This window comes from Vigna radiata, chromosome 2 (genome assembly GCF_000741045.1).
Source record: "Vigna radiata var. radiata cultivar VC1973A chromosome 2, Vradiata_ver6, whole genome shotgun sequence".
In the NCBI taxonomy this organism is placed as follows: Eukaryota; Viridiplantae; Streptophyta; class Magnoliopsida; order Fabales; family Fabaceae; genus Vigna; species Vigna radiata.
In genome coordinates, this window is record NC_028352.1 from 5,539,538 (window position 1) to 5,557,367 (window position 17,830).

General features: G+C 30.3%; 1 protein-coding gene across 5 annotated transcripts; it reads right to left on the minus strand.

The window, feature by feature from the left end:
- Positions 1 to 7,555: 7,555 nt before the first annotated feature.
- On the minus strand, positions 7,556 to 14,788 carry LOC106756133. Of its 5 annotated transcripts, none has more exons than XM_022778458.1 (13): positions 14,648 to 14,788; positions 13,818 to 13,917; positions 13,262 to 13,389; positions 12,652 to 12,805; positions 12,425 to 12,534; positions 11,951 to 12,034; positions 11,825 to 11,873; positions 11,650 to 11,741; positions 11,331 to 11,457; positions 11,081 to 11,160; positions 9,543 to 10,990; positions 8,340 to 8,453; positions 7,556 to 8,272 (listed from the first exon to the last, which is right to left on the minus strand). In XM_022778458.1, exons 2-13 carry the CDS (start codon positions 13,908 to 13,910, stop codon positions 7,692 to 7,694), a joined length of 3,060 nt encoding a protein of 1,019 aa, XP_022634179.1. In that variant the 5' UTR covers positions 13,911 to 13,917; positions 14,648 to 14,788; the 3' UTR covers positions 7,556 to 7,691. The 5 variants fall into 5 exon arrangements, with proteins under 5 accessions (XP_022634179.1, XP_022634177.1, XP_014493896.1 ...); XM_022778456.1 differs by having other exon boundaries at positions 11,331 to 11,460; positions 14,648 to 14,787; XM_014638410.2 differs by having other exon boundaries at positions 7,556 to 8,260; positions 14,648 to 14,786.
- Between the last annotated feature and the right edge of the window lie 3,042 nt (positions 14,789 to 17,830).

Below are 17,830 nucleotides of genomic sequence, written 5' to 3' on the forward strand. Positions count from 1 at the left end.
AGATATTATCAAAAAGTGTTGTCAAAATATTATCATCTTTTGAAAAAATTAGAATCCTTAACTTTTCGTATTTTAGAAAAATGGTGAAAGAGAGAAGAAACAGAAATAGATGTCCCTTTGAAAGAGGGAAAAATGGTGAAGAAAATAAACATCATTTAATCAGTAGAAAGAAAAAAGAAACTGTATTATATTGTTTTACTTTCCTAATTAACAATAATACTTTTTAGTCTTTTTTTAACTCCCATTTCTACACCAAACTGTGATATCTTTTACATCTTTATGGCTCATTTATATTAAATTCTGTTAGTTTTACTTTTTGAAAAAAAAAACCACTTGACTACTTACAGAAATTCCCTGGTTAATTATTTTTTTTAAGAAAAAAAGAGTAACTGAAATGAAATAAATGTAGTTATTACATTTTACATAAATTTTAAAATGTTTTAAATTTATGTTTTGAGTATTTGAACATTCTTTTACTTAAGACTCTAAATTTGTAGACAAAGTATAGGAATATATTCAATTTCTTTTAAGAGTAAATTTTTATTTACATTGAATAGGTTATTTATATTTTAAAGTATGTTTGAAGAAAGGATTTTTGAGGAATTTGGTTGAATATTAATTTTATTTTAATTTATCATTATTTATTAGATTAACTTGTGATTCATTAAAATTTTAGAAGGAGATGAAGATGGTGTTTCATTGTTGTAAGAATATACAATTTAAAAATTTTAATGTTTTATATAAAGGCGTTGATAAGTTAATTAACAAATTCGGTTTTATTCATAAAAAACAATATAACTAATTTAATGTTTCATTTTCAATTTTTTTTTATAAAAATATATTTTGTCTATATTTCAAAAATATAATTTTTTTTGTTAGAGAGTTTTATAATATTTTCATACCTTATTTTAATTTTTTTTATTTTAATGAACTTTGAATATCAGTATAATAATTATGGTATTTAACATGAATTATTTTAAACATTCCTTTAATGATAATTATCCTTTATTTATTTTTTTCACTTACATTTAACTGAGACAAATTATATTTAAATGCATTTATAGTAATACTTATTACATATATTAACAGAATCCAAAGATATTTTACAAATGCTTTAGATCCATTAGCATCCGAACCTTTGCTTCTCACACTCCTATGATTACTATCTGTACTTTCATACTATGAATGACAAAACTAAAATAGTCGTAAGTTATAATTTAATCACTAAGCTGACCAAATTCTTTTTTTCTATTTTTTTCATTGCATCCTCTTTCCAAATCACTAGACTATCCTTGTACATAATCTTGTTTTTTTTTTAACTTTCATGATTATTTAATTATGATTGTATGTGTGTATGTGAATCAACTAAAATTAACTGATTATTTAATATTTAACATTTAATATGAATAATAATAAATTGATTAAAAATTAGTTGTAAAGGAAGAGAGGAATTAATTATATTCCTAATAACTATCAAGAAAGCTACCTTTGCATTGCTTAAAATTTTTGCAATTTTGTCAACATTTCTACTCATTGGATAAATGTAGAATCTAATTAGCCTAATATGTTCAATGGGATATCAGATAGTGATAGTAATATATACTTATATTCTCAACATCATGGTGCCTTGTTTAACATTAGGCCCAATTAAACAAAGTAAGCCCAAGTAATATGGTAAAACTTATATGTAATTCTAAGATTATCAATTTTAAAAAAAATCATAAAACTTAGTGAGTTTCACGTCTTATTTAATTTGTTGAAAAATGATACGCAGACGTTCAAAGTGCTATATGACGTTTATCGGGAAAAAAAAAAAAAAACACAGATACTATAAGAAATATGATATAATTGAAAATATATATATATATATATAGGAAAAGGATGATTACGAGGTAGATATTTACAATTTTTTTTTTTCATTTGTGATATATTTGGCTGAGGGTAAAAGTGTACTTTTGTAAATCCAACCTCAATTCAATTTGAAACTAAAAACAAGTTAAAGCTTTTACAAAATATATTCGGATTTTTAAGAACAAGTTTTAATTTCATGATATTTTTGAATAATTTCAATTAAAGTATTATCTTTTTTTATAAAGGAATGACGTATTGGCTGTGTTTTCTTGTTACTTTTTTAGTTGTTTTCATATATCATTTTTTGCTTTGTTATTAAATGACATAGTGTAGATATTAACACGATTATTTATTTTACTGTTGAATGAGAATGACATAGTTTTGATCTTAATATGATTATGGATGAAGAACAGGAAATAAGAAGAAAATAAAAGAAAAATCAAAATATAATGTTAGGAAAATTGTAAAACAAATGTGTGATATGAGAATAAATGAAAACGAATAAGAAAATAAAATAAAAACCTAAATATATTATCGGAAGATTACAAAATATATGAGATTGGAATTGTAAGTAAAAGTTGTAAAAGAAATCTAATAAGAGATTCAAGATTTTCTTTCACTGAAGTGCACTCAACTTGTTTATTGTTCTTGAACTTAAATCATAATCAAAACCAACGGATAATAATACTTAAACAATATTTTTTTAATAATATTTAAACATAATTTACGTGTTATTGTGTGATTGGTCCAAAATTACTTCATAATCAATAATGATAATCATAAATATCACTATGGACCAATCACAGAATGACACAGTAATTTTGAATCAATCACAAAATAACATGTAGATGATGTTCAAATATTGTCAAAAAAATGTTGTCTAAGTATTATTATCCAAAACGAAAACATTACCATTATTCATCGTTTGAAAACTTCAAATTTCTATTTTAAATTTCATCATTTGAATCATCATCACCACAGTTAATATCTAAATTGCTACATTATGAAATATCATCCTTTGATTATGTCTCTATACTTACAACTTTCCTTTCATTCTTATTTAAAAACTGATGAATGGATGTAATGTTGTCAATCCCATCCACACCAAAACCAGATGACTAATAGGATGTCACATGTTTATTATTTTATTTTTTTTTGCCTTCCAAATAAAGTCATGTCCCTATAAAGGGAGAAAAACTTTATTTTGTTCTACTTTTATTCATCCAAGAGGTGCCAAATTTTCCTTCTTTTTGCTCAGATTTTGAATTAATCATTGACATATTGTCGAAGAGATTAATTTAGCTTTTATTCGTTTTCTAATACCCTATATAATAACAAATAAGTAAGATAACAACTATGTCATTCAATTAACAAAAATATATTAATAAATGACTCAATTGAAAATTTTAAACTTTTTTAGTACTCAATAAAACAAAAATTAATAAGAACTTAATTTAAAATACCCTATTTTATCAAAAACTTGAGACTTATTAAACTTGAAAAAAAAAATACTTGAAAATATCTTTTATTATCATCCTTGTTAGCAATGAAAGTTTTGTATAAACTCTGTAAAATTTCCTCAATTGTAAATGCCGCCAGATAGGATCAATAAGAAGTAAAAGTGTTATAAACGAAAATTATGTGGTGCAAAATAAGACAATTTTCATAAAGCGTATTAATTTTTTAAAATTGAATAAATGAAGTCATATAAAATATAGAAATTGATAAGGAATTATGATCATATATTCCTTAAACATATGATAATTAATCCTTCAATCCCTTATTTGGTGTCAAAGAAATTGAAATATGGGTGAAGACAACAATAATTCCATCCCTAACTATGAGAAGTTAGCATTAATTAGCGTTTTTTTTTTCACCGCATAATTTTTTACTGCATCACCACGAATTTTAAAATTATTATTTTACTCTTTCGGATTACTAGTGTTGGAAATCTTCTCAAACAAACTTTCTTCAAATTGATTTTCATACAAGAATTTTTTGAAAAGTACTTTCTAAAATGCATTTCAAAGTTAGTTTTCTAGAACAAAATTTTTGAAATGAATATGATATCTTCTTGAAGGAGTTTTCTTACACAAATTGTCGGAATAAATTTTTTGAAACATGAAATATATTCCGGAACATGATTTATAAAATACCATTTTTGGAATACATGAAATACATTCCAAAACAAACTTTCTAGAATGAAGTTCTCTTCTACTTCGTAACCTCAAAGAGTGCAACGACAATGGAGAATAAATGTATAGTTGGAAGCATTGACATCAGTGGTGTAAATAGTTATGACAGTAGAGATGACATGGTGCATTGAAGAAGGTATTTTAGTCTTTTTCTTATGTTAGTATAGAGGTGCAGGTGGTAATAGGAAGAAAAGGCCTTAGTTAGCATAGCTAATGGGCCTAATCTGTTATGATAGTGCTTAAAAGGGCGTTACTCCCTGTACCTCCCCACTTCCAACCTCTACCCCCACAATTTTTTTGATTTTTTTTAAAAATACGAAAATAACCTTTCTTTATTTATTGTTTTTACCTTTTTAACCCTATTTATTAAAGTTAACCTAACCTATTCTCTCCTTTCAATCACTTCAGTCAAACACACATTCCCAGATTCCCACCCCCCACCAAGTTAACTCTTCAACTTTTCAAAAACTTTTCATTTTCAAAAACTCTTCATTCTCCTAGTTCTCTTCGTTGGCGTGGTGGTGGTTTTGGCTTTTGGTGTGTGCGGCGGTGCGGCGGTGCGGCGCGATTGTTCTCGAGAGGTTCGTTCTTTTTTTTTTTAAATGTATGCAATATAATGTTTAGGATTTGGTTGATTTCTGCTGTTCTTGGTTTCTGTGTGGTTTGCTGTTGAGGTTTCTGTGTGCGTTGTGTGCAGGGGAAGAAGACGTCCACGCCCTGAAACGGATGTCGTACATCCGTTTGGCCCTGAAGCGGATGTCGACATCCGTCGACGAATGTCGATATCTGTCTCGCCTCGCCTAGCCGCTTTTTAACAGGTTAAAGGTCCGAGCACCAGGACTTGATATCTCACTTGTATCACAATCACCACTTGAACAACAATCATCAATTGAACGAGAGTGAGGAGAGAAAAAATTTCTGAAAGAATAGGAGAAAGAATTTCGAGGGGGTGAAAGATGAAAGCATGAAAATAAAAAGTAAATTTTGACTAAAGAATAAAATTGGAATAAAAAAAATAGAATAAAAGATAAAAGTGTAAGGGAGAGGTGTAGGGAGCAAGTGGAGAGGTAAAAGGAGTAACTCACTGCTCAAAAAAGTTTGACTTCTCAAGAAGAAAGTTGGTTAATTAGTTAAAAGATAGAATAATAACTTACATAATAATAGAAACTGGACCCACACTATCCCCAATTGGATCCCTTCATTTAGTGATGACTACAGGATGAATTTGTTTGGAGTTTTTTTTTTTAATTAATGAAATAAAAATAGTAATTTGTTTAATATGTTTGCATAATTTATTTATTTTTAAAATGATTTACATTTTTTATGATGCAAATCTTGTCTATTTTTAGAGTAGTAATCAGTTTAAAACTTATTCATTTCACAAGTTTATACAAATCCATTTAACAACCTCTTAATGTTTAATCTTTCAACTTGATTATACCAGTCAAAATGCAACAACATACGCACACATAATTAGAAAATTATGTCACCCTCCTATTAAACATTTTTTATATATTTTTTATTTAGGTTTGCGTTTCACATGTTATATTAGAAATTAGTTAAGAAAATTTATTTCATCTTAAAATTATACTCTTTTTATCTTTATCTAAATATTTATTTTTTGTATTTATTTAAATATATTATACTTGTCGTTCATCATAAAAATAATGAGACTTTATATTATTTATTTCGGTTATCATCATTACCAACACCAATACTATAATAACAATTATTATTTTACTACTAATATTATAATTTACATCACTAATATTTCAAACATGCTCATTATACCATCAACACCATAATAATTTATAGCCTATAAATATGAAATTAATTGTTTATAAAGACGAATAAATGAAAAGTATAGACTGATAAATCCTACTCAAATTAAAAACGTGGTTGGTGATATAGAAAGTAATTAGACTTACTAAAATTTTAAAATTAGTTAGTACGGGTTAATGAGCAACGCAAAAATCAGTAAAGTTATCAGCTACACTATGGACCAATTTGTCAGGGATCATCCAAACTTGTCAACACAAACATTTAAAATAGGAGTTAATAATATATTATTAAATGACAGATCAAAATTCATTTTATTAAAATATAATTAAGAGGTTGCGAAGACTATTCGGCAACACTGGAATGGAAATTTCAACAGAACATTAAAAACATTTTTAATCTTCTATACCCGAGCAGATTTTTAGAAGAAAAGAATTTATAATTGAATATAAACTGCATTGAAGAATTAAAAGCATGTTTGATATTAACTGGTTTATATTACCAAAATAAAATCAAAATTGATAGTGTTACTCTTAGGCTATGAAGACAAATATAACCCTCTCTTTATGGAGTGAGTGGGCAAACGAGAAAGGGGGCAAAGGGAATCCATGCTGCCAAAATGAACAGTGCCAAAGTGACAGACTTGACATATTACCAATGACAATTATGAGATATAAGCAATCTCAGTCAACAAAAATGAATTGGGTATCCCACAGCACACAAATGAATTGTGTAACCCAAAATAGACAGAAACCTTTCTAATAAATACATAACCGATCACTTCCAGAGAGCAATCATGTCCCCAACATTATGTTTATACACAAAGGTTTTCAGCTGCTCCGGAGAATGCAGAATAGAGACCGGTAATAGAACATTATCAAATAACAAAGGCATGGGTCACGCCGTCCCTGCTGGTTATATTAGTTCGAAGAACAGTATCAAAATCAGAAGCCACCAAAATAATAACCAAGAAACGGGGAACACAAAAATTTAGGGGGAAAAGCAGTGCATCAGACACTTGTCTCGTGGTAAATATAATATGAAACGATTATAAGAATAACTTCACGGAAAAAATGGAGGTAAATTTAATAATAGCTATGAAAAACACATGTAAAAGGAAAAATATGACTATAAGCTATAACAGAGCGCAACAGTATATCATTCACATCACATGGATCTTTCCAGTTAGAAAATGATCTATTTCATACCCAGCAGTAGACAAACTCTAGCATGTAAACTTTTAAAAAAAAAATTGCTTTCACTAGTCGCATCCAACCACTACCAACAAGGGTAGATAAAACTAAATGGTAAGTTACAAGCAATAGATAAGACTGATCTACTTGATTTTGAACCAAGTTTCCATGCTCAGTAATATGAAGGAACACTCAACTATGATCTACCTGCCAGTTTGATCACGTTAGCACTGACAGTTGATATCTTAAAATCCCAAAACAGCTCACTTCAGCCAATCCAGAACTACAAAGAAAAGACAGCAAAATGAGTATACAATCACCTAAAAAAGCAAAACACAAATGCCATCTTCACATGGAAAAAATGAAATCCACTTCAAAAACGTATTAGTTTCTTTATACAATCTCGTTTTGGCACAGGTAGGTAAACACACTTTCATGAACTTCATGCAATATGGGCAAAGCCACTATAAGCCAATTAAATCATGAAAACAGAACAAGTTTACTAATTACCAACTGTAGCCATAATTATACTTTGGGGAGCTTCATCATTAGGTAGCACAATACCCGCCAGCAAGAATAACTTCCATGATCCTCAGCAACACAAAAAATTGTTTGTCCATTTCTGCTAGGTTTTACCATTTCCAACAATAACAATGACACAAGTAGCAAAAGATCACATCCCAAATGTTCTGTTGTAGAGATCCCCGGAATTTGGCATCCGAAATTTTGAATCATCATATCCTGAGTAAAATTTATTAAACCCAAGTCTTTCATTTCTCAAAAGCTCGGCCACACCCAAACCATTTCCAGTCTGCACCTCATTCCACCCATCATATTGCCCATTTGACAAGACTGCATTTGCAGACTGCTGCATAGACAGCTGTTGGAATGGGCTCAGATTGCTGACTTGTGATTGATCTAACCTTGAAGAAACAGCAAAAGAATCACCAAGTTGAGAAAAAGTATTCCCAATTTCAGAAAATCTATGGTTTTGCTGTGGTGACAGAGATCTTTGCATCAATAATTGCAGTCTGGCATCATTTTCGAAGTAATTTAGTTGAGGCATAAAATTGGACCGAATGTCCAGTGCAGGGCTGTTCAGTGCACCTTGAAGTCTCCCTTTTCCAACTGCCAAAATAGCAGGGTCCATGTATTCAATATCCCCAGCACCACCAAGGTTTCCAGCTGAAGGTGACTGATACGAATTTCTCAAGAGGGAAGAATGATCAAGCAGAGAATTCCCTGTCAAAAGGACTAATAAATTCAACTAATATTACAAAAAACAAAAGTGTCTAGAAAGATAATAAGAACCATAACTAACCAGAAATGGAGTCAAAAGCCTGCTCTACTCTCTCATTAGAAGAAAAACCAGGTGGTGGTGGCCTGCTTGGAATGGAAAATCCTGGTGGAGCTGAAACTTGCGCTCTTGAGATGGCTGTAACCATAATGAAAGCAGGGTCATTACGTTAGATGAAAACAAAAATCTGAGACACCTGTAATTAATATAACACATTGCCAGCCACAAATTCAGAGAAAAGTAAACATGCGGTGCCCAAATAGTGGATACTTAACCATGGCTAAAGTTTTGAACTTTCTAACCTTACAGGAAGCAATTCAGCAACAGAACCAGCAGCTGGTAAACCACATTTTTAATATAACACATTGCCAGCCACAAATTCAGAGAAAAGTAAACATGCGGTGCCCAAATAGTGGATACTAAACCATGGCTAATAGTTTTGAACTTTCTAATTCTACAGAAAGCAATCCAGCAACAGAACCAGCAGCTGGTAAACCACACTTTTAATTTTCTTTCACATTCAGCAATTCAATACATAATCAAAACAATTGAAAATTTAAGTTCACCGGTTATTTTTCTCACACTAAATTCTGGACAAATTGCTATCCAGTCGATACCAAACTCAACATACAATTTCTGCCATTCAACATACACAACACTATTCAGAATTTTTAAAGGAGCAAAATAGGCTTTGAAGTTCCCTTCCAGCTGAAGATCATCACTATTTAGTTATTTAACTCCTGTGACGTTAAAAGAATTACTCAATATTGGCTCACTAGTTTCAGCAGCTATCGAGTTGAAGACAATTACATCACAAGCCAAGAAAAATGTCATTTCTTAAAGTCTTCCAACCTTGTTGAAAAGTCAACACAAAGATACAACTTTTCCCCTTTCCACGTGCACATAGCATATCTTAAAAGCACAGTTATGTAATCAAATACCACAAACAGCACAAATAATCCGGTTGCAAACAAGTATACAGACAAATGGTAATTCAGAAAGTCAACGAACCTATAAATTTTAAATTTTCAAGGCAGAGAAAATTATAATATACAATGGAAAAGAGAGTATAACCAAAATGCGCCTAAGATTATAATATCATGAAGAAATATTTCAAATACATGTACGTTATAGCAGCAAGAGGAAATAATAATAAGAAATGGCATCATATTAAAGAATATATAAATAAGTTATAATAGGCTGCTAAAGGAAGATAGTAATACTCACCCGAAAGCTTATTAGATGAAATGAAATGACCACTACCGATATTTTCAGCTTCCTCAAAGTTACTTGTACGATATCCATTCGCAACGCCCAACTTATCCATATACAAGTCTCTTTCTGAAAAATTCTGGAAAACTTTATTATTTGGACGTTGATGATTTACACCATAAGAAGCATTCGCATCAAACATTTGGATTTTGGATTCCTCCTGCCTCGCAAAAGAGAACCTTGATTGATTGTTACTGTGAACTTTCCAAGAACTAGATTTGTTTAAAGGACCAGACTGGTTCTCAGTATTGTCACCCAACAACTTAGCTAAATTATGTGGTGATGTTAGTGAGTCATCCCAGGCATCAAAGTCCATGGACAAAATATTTGAAATTATACTACTTTCACCCTTATCCATAGTAACATCATGTCCAGAATTTACTGCTTCACTAACTAATCTTTGAATGCTATGACCATTTCTTTCGTCATTAAGCAGACTGTGGGAGCTGCTGCTGACCAATTTATCAGAGTGGTCGTTGCATAATATATTAGATGCATGTAATATAGATTCATCAACAGATACAGAACCTGCATTCATGGGAGTACAACTTTCACCATGTTGCAGAAGACGAGGGCTGGAAAGGTTTGATACATGAAGGAAACCAGTTGACTTGGGCAAATAAGAACGACAAACAACTTCTGGATCCTTGAGTCTTTGATTGTCAAAAGATGTCACATCATCATCGAATTCCATGGCATTTGATGCTACTTGAGATTGAGAATCCAATTTCCAATCACCCTGTTCCATAGAATTACAAACCTCATTATCCGGCATAGCTTTACCAGCCACATTTGTAGTTATTACATCCCTAAATCTGTCTTTATATTGTGATCCTTGAATTTGGGGAGATTTAATCAAGACATAATCGGTAGGCGGGCTATTAGGTTTGGTTATACTGCAATGTTCAGCATTTCCATCGATGTTAATAGAGGACAACTCAATGGACAACTTCGGAATCTCTTCATTGGTAGCAGGCATTGCTTCCTCAGGACCAGAATTACAAGACTGTCCAGTCAAGTTAGTAGAATTTATTGTGTTTGCTGTAGTACAATTGCCATCACTATCTCGGGACAATGGTAGAGAAGACAACTGGCTGTTCAAATTCACTGGAACAGGAGGAGCATCAGAGGATGAAGATTTTTCTCCTGAATTAACCAGACTGTCCACACTATTGTTGTATTGTTTAACAGGTTTCAACAATTCACTTTTCACTCTAGTTGTCATACTATGACTCCCATCACTCGATGGTGGTCTCTTTGTAACATCAGAAGCCTGAATTGAGCCTGTAACAGCTGCAGAAAATGCTAGCGAGCTGCTGCCTGTATCAGGTTTGGGCTTGGATGGCCCATTTGGATAAGATAGACCTCCAGCTGGGGGCTGACAATTTGTTGCCGGGGTACCCCTGTCAAATATAAACATAGCTTGGAACCATAACTATCTTTAGATAAGTTCAATCTTCAAAGCCAAATACAAAATTTTACACAGTACATACCACGCAGAACTAGCAGGGAGGGGAACATGTCTCTCATAAATTCCATTCGGAGGTGAACCTCTAACAGTGCTAACAGAGTTCTGCCTCAAAAATAAAATTAAATGTCAGTTTCAATGCATCACTGAGTGTATATATACTTAACTCAGTTCAGCCATTAAAGATAAAAATTCAAAAGAGCTCTAAGCATCAATATGGCAAAAGCTGATACACAAACAAAATGGGTTCCAGGGAAGATTATAAAATGTCTTACACTTGAAGGATTTTTCACAATAGGCTTTGCAGGAGTAGTATTCATATTGTCATCCAGTGGAGGAGGCAATACATTCCCTGATCGCCGTTGCATATTGCTAGTCGCACCAGTGATCTGCTGAACTCGACTTCTTCAAAATATCAAAGTTAGTCAAGATATAATTAAATGAAAAACACTACATTCAGTGCAAGCAATTACAAGTAAAGGAAAGCACAGTCAGTAAACATGCTTCAGAACGCATCTTTTGTCCACCACAATATATTTAAACACTCTTCTTCGTTTTAACCAATTAAATAGCTTGAATACAAAGATCACAAACCTGGTGTAAGCTGAAATTATTTCATCTTTAGTAAAGCTATCTTCTTGAGAGCCAATCTCATGCAAATATAGACAATCCGGATTGCTGCAAGGCTGGTCATAGAGATCTCTCATCAATTATAAGCACAATTAATTGCATAATTTGAAAGTTTTGTGCAGACTAGTAATTCTCATACCACACTTCGAAGCCATGCATGACAATATTTTGTGGTTCCAAAACAAGCCCTGAAATTTTAAATTCAAAAACATAATCCTAAGCATCCAATTTAAGACAAGTTTCAGTGAAAGCAAATATTTTGTACCTTAAAGGTCTACCCTCCAACACAAATCCATGTACATTTTGAATACAACGAATTGCTTCCTCTTCTTTTGAATAAGTTATATATCTGAAACAGGAATCTTTTATTAGGAACTACGGTATTCATATTAATACAGTGTATGATATAAGGATAAAGATAATCATGTGTGCTAATATGGCATGAAATAAGTCAAGAAAGGGAGAAGATGCCCCACTCTCAGTTTTTTTTGACCATGTAAAGCAGCTTTTTCGTGTTTTCCTTCCATGAAAGAAAAAGATTACAGTACATGAACTCTTCTTTTCACTAGTTATTCCTCCCTTCTTAAGTGGAAAGAAATGTTCAATAACCCAAAGGTATTCAATTCATATCAATGACAACAAGATTAAACAGTACAGGTTTCATTTACTGTGGCAAGCTAATAATCAAAAGAACCCACAATATCATCTGAAACCCCAAACTTGAATAGAATACACTTACACACTGCATGTATCATTTGGAAACTGTTGGATGACACCAGCTGCAGTTCGAGACATTGATACTTTTAAGACCTTCCCATACTGACCAAAATACTCTCTCCGCTGAAGAAGCTATACAATGAATGATTAAAATAAGAAACAGACCCAAAAAAATCCAAAATAAAAGAGAACAAACGAGAAGAATGGAAACATTCAGGTGCTCAAGAGAGAAGGAGGTGAAATTTATACATCTTCGTCTGCAAGATGGAGAGGCAAACCAACTATGTAAACAAGGTTCCTCTGAATCACTCGCACACTGCTGAGCTGCTTGCGCCCATCAGATGATTTTGACTTCGCCTTCTGAGTCTTCATCTTTTTCTCCATAGTAACTTCATTCACCAATCTACAGAAAAAATATCATCACCATAAATGCACAAGAAAAGTCTAATGTTTCCTCAGTATGCATAACCAATAGAATAATAAGATCTGAGGAATAACAAATTCAGCACTTTTGCTTCATATCAAGCAATGAAAGCTTCAGAGTTCTTATTTATATCTAATTGAATTCAACAGACTATTTTGACAAGTACTACAAACATACTCTTCTTGTTAATACATTATCTACAATATGCTGAAAATTATTAAGAATGAAAAACTCATTGCTAGTGCTATCATGATTTCCTGAGTTCTGATAAAACTCAACACGTACTAAAGATTTTGTTGCAACCCTTTCTCATTCTGACAAAATAGTTATACAAATAAATTAACGCTTATTGAATAAGGAGGTGAAGAAAGAGAGCTTCAGAAACAATAACACAAAAACAATCCTACAGAAATAAAATAGGGCTCACAGAATAACCTCTCACAGTTTGCAGCCATCCCAACAATTTTTTCCTTATCATAAGGAGAACGACATGCTGGGCATCGCCCCTCGGTGTCATCCTTCTCAGCCATGTCCATAATATGATGCCAGCACCAGACACAGATCTGCAATCAAGGAGGAATGAGACTGACATTAATCATGATGATGCTCTGTGATTAAGACATATCACCCAGAAACAGATCACAGACAGCATCTACATCACATCATGTACAAGTCAATTTCCAAAATATGAAGTAATGAGATTTAATTAGGAGTGAAACAATATCAAAAGTGCTGACTATTACGAGAAATAACACCAAAACTCAGTTAAAACAACATAATAGTTACACTGAATCAAAAGACAAATGCTACTCAGCACAGTTATCGATTGAATAAAATAACACAACTAATAGGATCAGGTAGAGGGACAGAGAAATCATAAACTCTGGTAAGCATTATATTCTTTAGAAGACAAGGATAATTTTTTTACAAACCAAGGAAGTCACTGACTTCACAAAAAAAAAATTAATCGAAAAAATACTTAGAATCAAACCTCATAACCACATTTGCAAGGCTTCAACTGCTGATCCGTCAAATCCATTTCTTCAGCACAGAGGGGACACGTTCTTTCTCCTTTGTCACTCATGATTGCCCTGGAGGAAAACAGGCATAAACAACAAACACTGATGTCAAATAAAAATAACAAACCATGACATAAAAAACTTAAACCAGAAAAAAAAAAAAAAGATGAAAAATCTTATCCAGCATACTCATGAAAACTATCCAGACACAAAATATGAGGAAAAAAAACCCACACCACAGCTGTGATACTGAAAACTATTATACACCTGTCAATACAACAAGTTCACAATGTTTCTAGATTGTTAATCATTCACTGAATGAATATCGTAACCAACAACATACAGGTGAGAGATGGTGCATTTGCATGTGAATTTCAACATTAAGATGATGACTACAACAACAACAATAATAGCATCGAGGAATCTGGACATAAATCTAAACAAAACCCCCCACAGTCTTTCGACTCTAACAACATTTGATTGATTAATAAAAACACCAAATCACTCCCAAAAAAATTAATAACCTATGCATTGAAGTACGGCCCAGCACAGACACCACAGATCAACTAAATCGTTAACGAGAACAGAAAGAATCGTGCAGACATACAATAACAAAACCCACAAAATCAACAAACGAAATCCAATATGCAATGATACAAGAACTTCGAATATTTGACAAGGAAAGGGGTAAAACACGGACGGCGAGAACATTAACCGTAATTTGAGAAGCAATTAGGGATCTAAGCAGAAATCGCATTGGATATGAGAAATTAGGGTTAGAAATTGGGAGTCGATGACTCACAGTGAGATCGAGAAGACGAAACTGTGAGGAGGAGATTGTCTGTGAAATCGATAAGAGGAGAGAGAGAGGGCAAAAAGTTAAGAGGGCAGAGAAAAACCACAGGGTGTCTTTTAAAAGAGAGAGAAGGGGCTGTTTGGATGATGGCGTTTTTGGTTTTTGGCTTTCTATCTCTATCTCTTGCGCGTTGCTGTCATTTGCAGTAACAAATAACCTCATCTTATTAGCTAATTACGTAAAATGCCCCTGCCTCTTTTATTTCATCTCACCCTTTGGTTTTTTCAACACCTCAACTTGTTCCAGTGTTCCACTTCCTATACTACCCATACTCTTCACTCGCCCCTAAGCGGTGCATTAGATATGCGACACGTGTCTAGTCTTTTGATCCTACAAACGTGGCTGTCGAACAATTCAATATGCTGGGATATGGATGCATAAATAAAAAGAATTAATTCCATCTTTTAATTAATAGTCACTTCTCTATAAAATAAAATTAGAATAATATAAAACAAAAACTAGTTTTCTTATTAAGTTGAAGAAATCCTCAAAATTCTTTCCTAATAATTTTAAATTTTAGTAAAGTTGACGAAATATAAAACTTATCCATATACACTATAAAGAAAAATGATGTTTTTATTTATTTAAACTTTTTCATTCATTTAATATTATTTTTTTTACTTTTTACTTTTTTTTAAAGGGTTAAATATGTTTTTAGTCCCTATACTTTGGTACGATTTTGGTTTTAGTCCCTCTTTTAAACTAAGGTACAATTCAGTCCTTTAACTTTAGAAAACTCTGGTTTTAGTCCTTTTTATCAGATTTTTTTAACTTTATTTGAAATAACAAATAAAGTTAAAAAAATTTGGTAAAAATGACTAAAACCAGAATTTCTAAAGTTAAAGGACTGAATTGTACCTTAATTTGAAAGAGGAACTAAAACCAAAATCGTACCAAAGTATAGGGACTAAAAACATATTTAATCCCTTTTTAAAAAATACAAAACTTTATATTTTTATTACTATTTTATTTTTATACTCTATATCAAACGAATAAAAACGAAGATAGAAGTATATCATAATATCACTCTTCATACTATAATAATACTAGTAAAAGTTTTTACTTCGATATTATATTTTATAATGTTTTGAAATCTAAATATATTTTTTCATTCTTTTCTTTAGATCTTTGATCTCGATCGTCAAGTAATATTATTAACATTGATAACTTCTTATATAAAATATTGTTTGTTTTGAAATTTATCTTTTATAACAATTTTATATTTAAAAGATTGAAAAATAAAAAGAAAATATTTAAATTCTCATAAAATTGTTATTTATATTTATATAATATTTAATTAGTGAAAACATGTGATATGCAGATAAGTGTCTTCTTTTAAAATGTTTATTTTAATTTAAAAAACAACTAAATATAATAATTAGTGATTTAAAATAATAAAAAATAAAAAAAATTATAATTTAAAAAATAAATAAATTTAAATTAATTGTGATTTAAAGAATAAAAATAAAGACATAATTATTTTAATTTAAAATAACAGAAACATAAGAAAATTCTCTTTGTAAATAGATATATAAATAAGAAATATGTACATTGCGCTTTACGTGTTTTAAAATAAGTAATTTATTCGTTATATTATGTGAAGATATTGCATAGTATTCGTTTACCTTTGGTTTTTTAAAATATCAGGTTTTAAATATCATGCAAAAATATTAATTTATTTTAGGTAACTATTTAAACTAATTACTTGATAGAAAAATAATATTTGATTTGAAAGCAACATTTAGCAAATCAGTTAAAATAAATCATATTAAAATTACTGTAATAATAACTAAATTTTCAAACTAAAATATAAATTACTTAATTTTCTGTTGTGAAGTACTTTACAAATAAAATAGAATAATTTATTTGGACCAAGGATACATTTGTTTTTAAAGATATATGTATCTACAATAATATATAATTGGTATTTTTCTTTACGCATTTTTTTTATTTTTATGTATAATTTAAATAATAAAAAGCATATACTACCTATCTTCTAAAAGTAACTCCATACACTTTAATTAATAATTACACAAACTTCAATCACTTTACAATACAGTGACGGCTTTCTTTTTCATGCAGATTTATTATTAATCTATATCTATAATAAAACATAATGCGATTTCATATACATCTTTAATATTTTTATTTTAACCCGTTTATATTTTAAATTTTTAAAAATATATATAAATTACATATCTACAGAAAGTAACAGTAGACAGTTACACTTATTCTTTTGGTAATCCTACAAATTATAGTCCATATCCTTCTTCTAAAATAATTTTATTCAAAATATAGATTACATATACAAAATGATAAAATTACTTTTATTCAAAATCAGAAACGCAAACACGTTAAGCGATAACGCATGTGTTTTTCTAGTAAAAATATTTATTTGATTTTAATTATGTAACAATTAATAAATTTTATTTATATATATTGGGTAACAAATTAATGAAAAATTATATTTGTAAGTCAAGTATAATTTTTCTATTTTCTTTTATAGAAAAAAAATGTTTATTCCCATCTTAATATTTTTATATCTATGTATACTATATATATATATATATATATATATATATATATATATATATATATATATATATATATATATTTTTTTGGATGGGAAAAATATAATTATAACATTTCTTAATATGAAAAACAAGTAAAAATCAATAGATTTCACAATAGAGTTCCAAATCTAATTTTACTATTAATAAAATTACGTGCTCATAACCCCAAAATCAATATATAATTTAAATTTCAATTATCTTCTAGTGATCAACATATACTTTCAAAGTTTCAAGCAATAATCAAATACAAACTAAAATTTGTGTTAAACACTACTCTCTCTTTTTTTTTTACCTTCTAATCAACAATAACTCCTACATGTGAGAAAGCACTGCAAATATATAAAAAGAAATGGGATATTTATACCAAAACATTGATTAGGTTGGTTATATATTTAATTACCTCCTAACAACTAAAATCAAACACACGTATATATATAGAGAGAGAGAGAAAGATGAAAAATGACATTAAAAAAATAAAAGAAAATGTTAAGGAAAATTATGGAGAATATTTTTTTTCAAAGATATTGACTTTTAAAGATAAATAATTAAGTACTAA

Excerpts from the sequence above, each read along its gene's own strand:
- LOC106756133 (XM_022778456.1), bottom strand. The coding sequence starts at position 13,910 with ATGAGTGACAAAGGAGAAAGAACGTGTCCCCTCTGTGCTGAAGAAATG. Across the intron at positions 11,461-11,649 it reads ATAATTTCAGCTTACACCAG|AAGTCGAGTTCAGCAGATCA; the intron begins GTTTGTGATCTT and ends GATATTTTGAAG. Across the intron at positions 8,273-8,339 it reads GGCTTTTGACTCCATTTCTG|TCCTTTTGACAGGGAATTCT; the intron begins GTTAGTTATGGT and ends TGAATTTATTAG.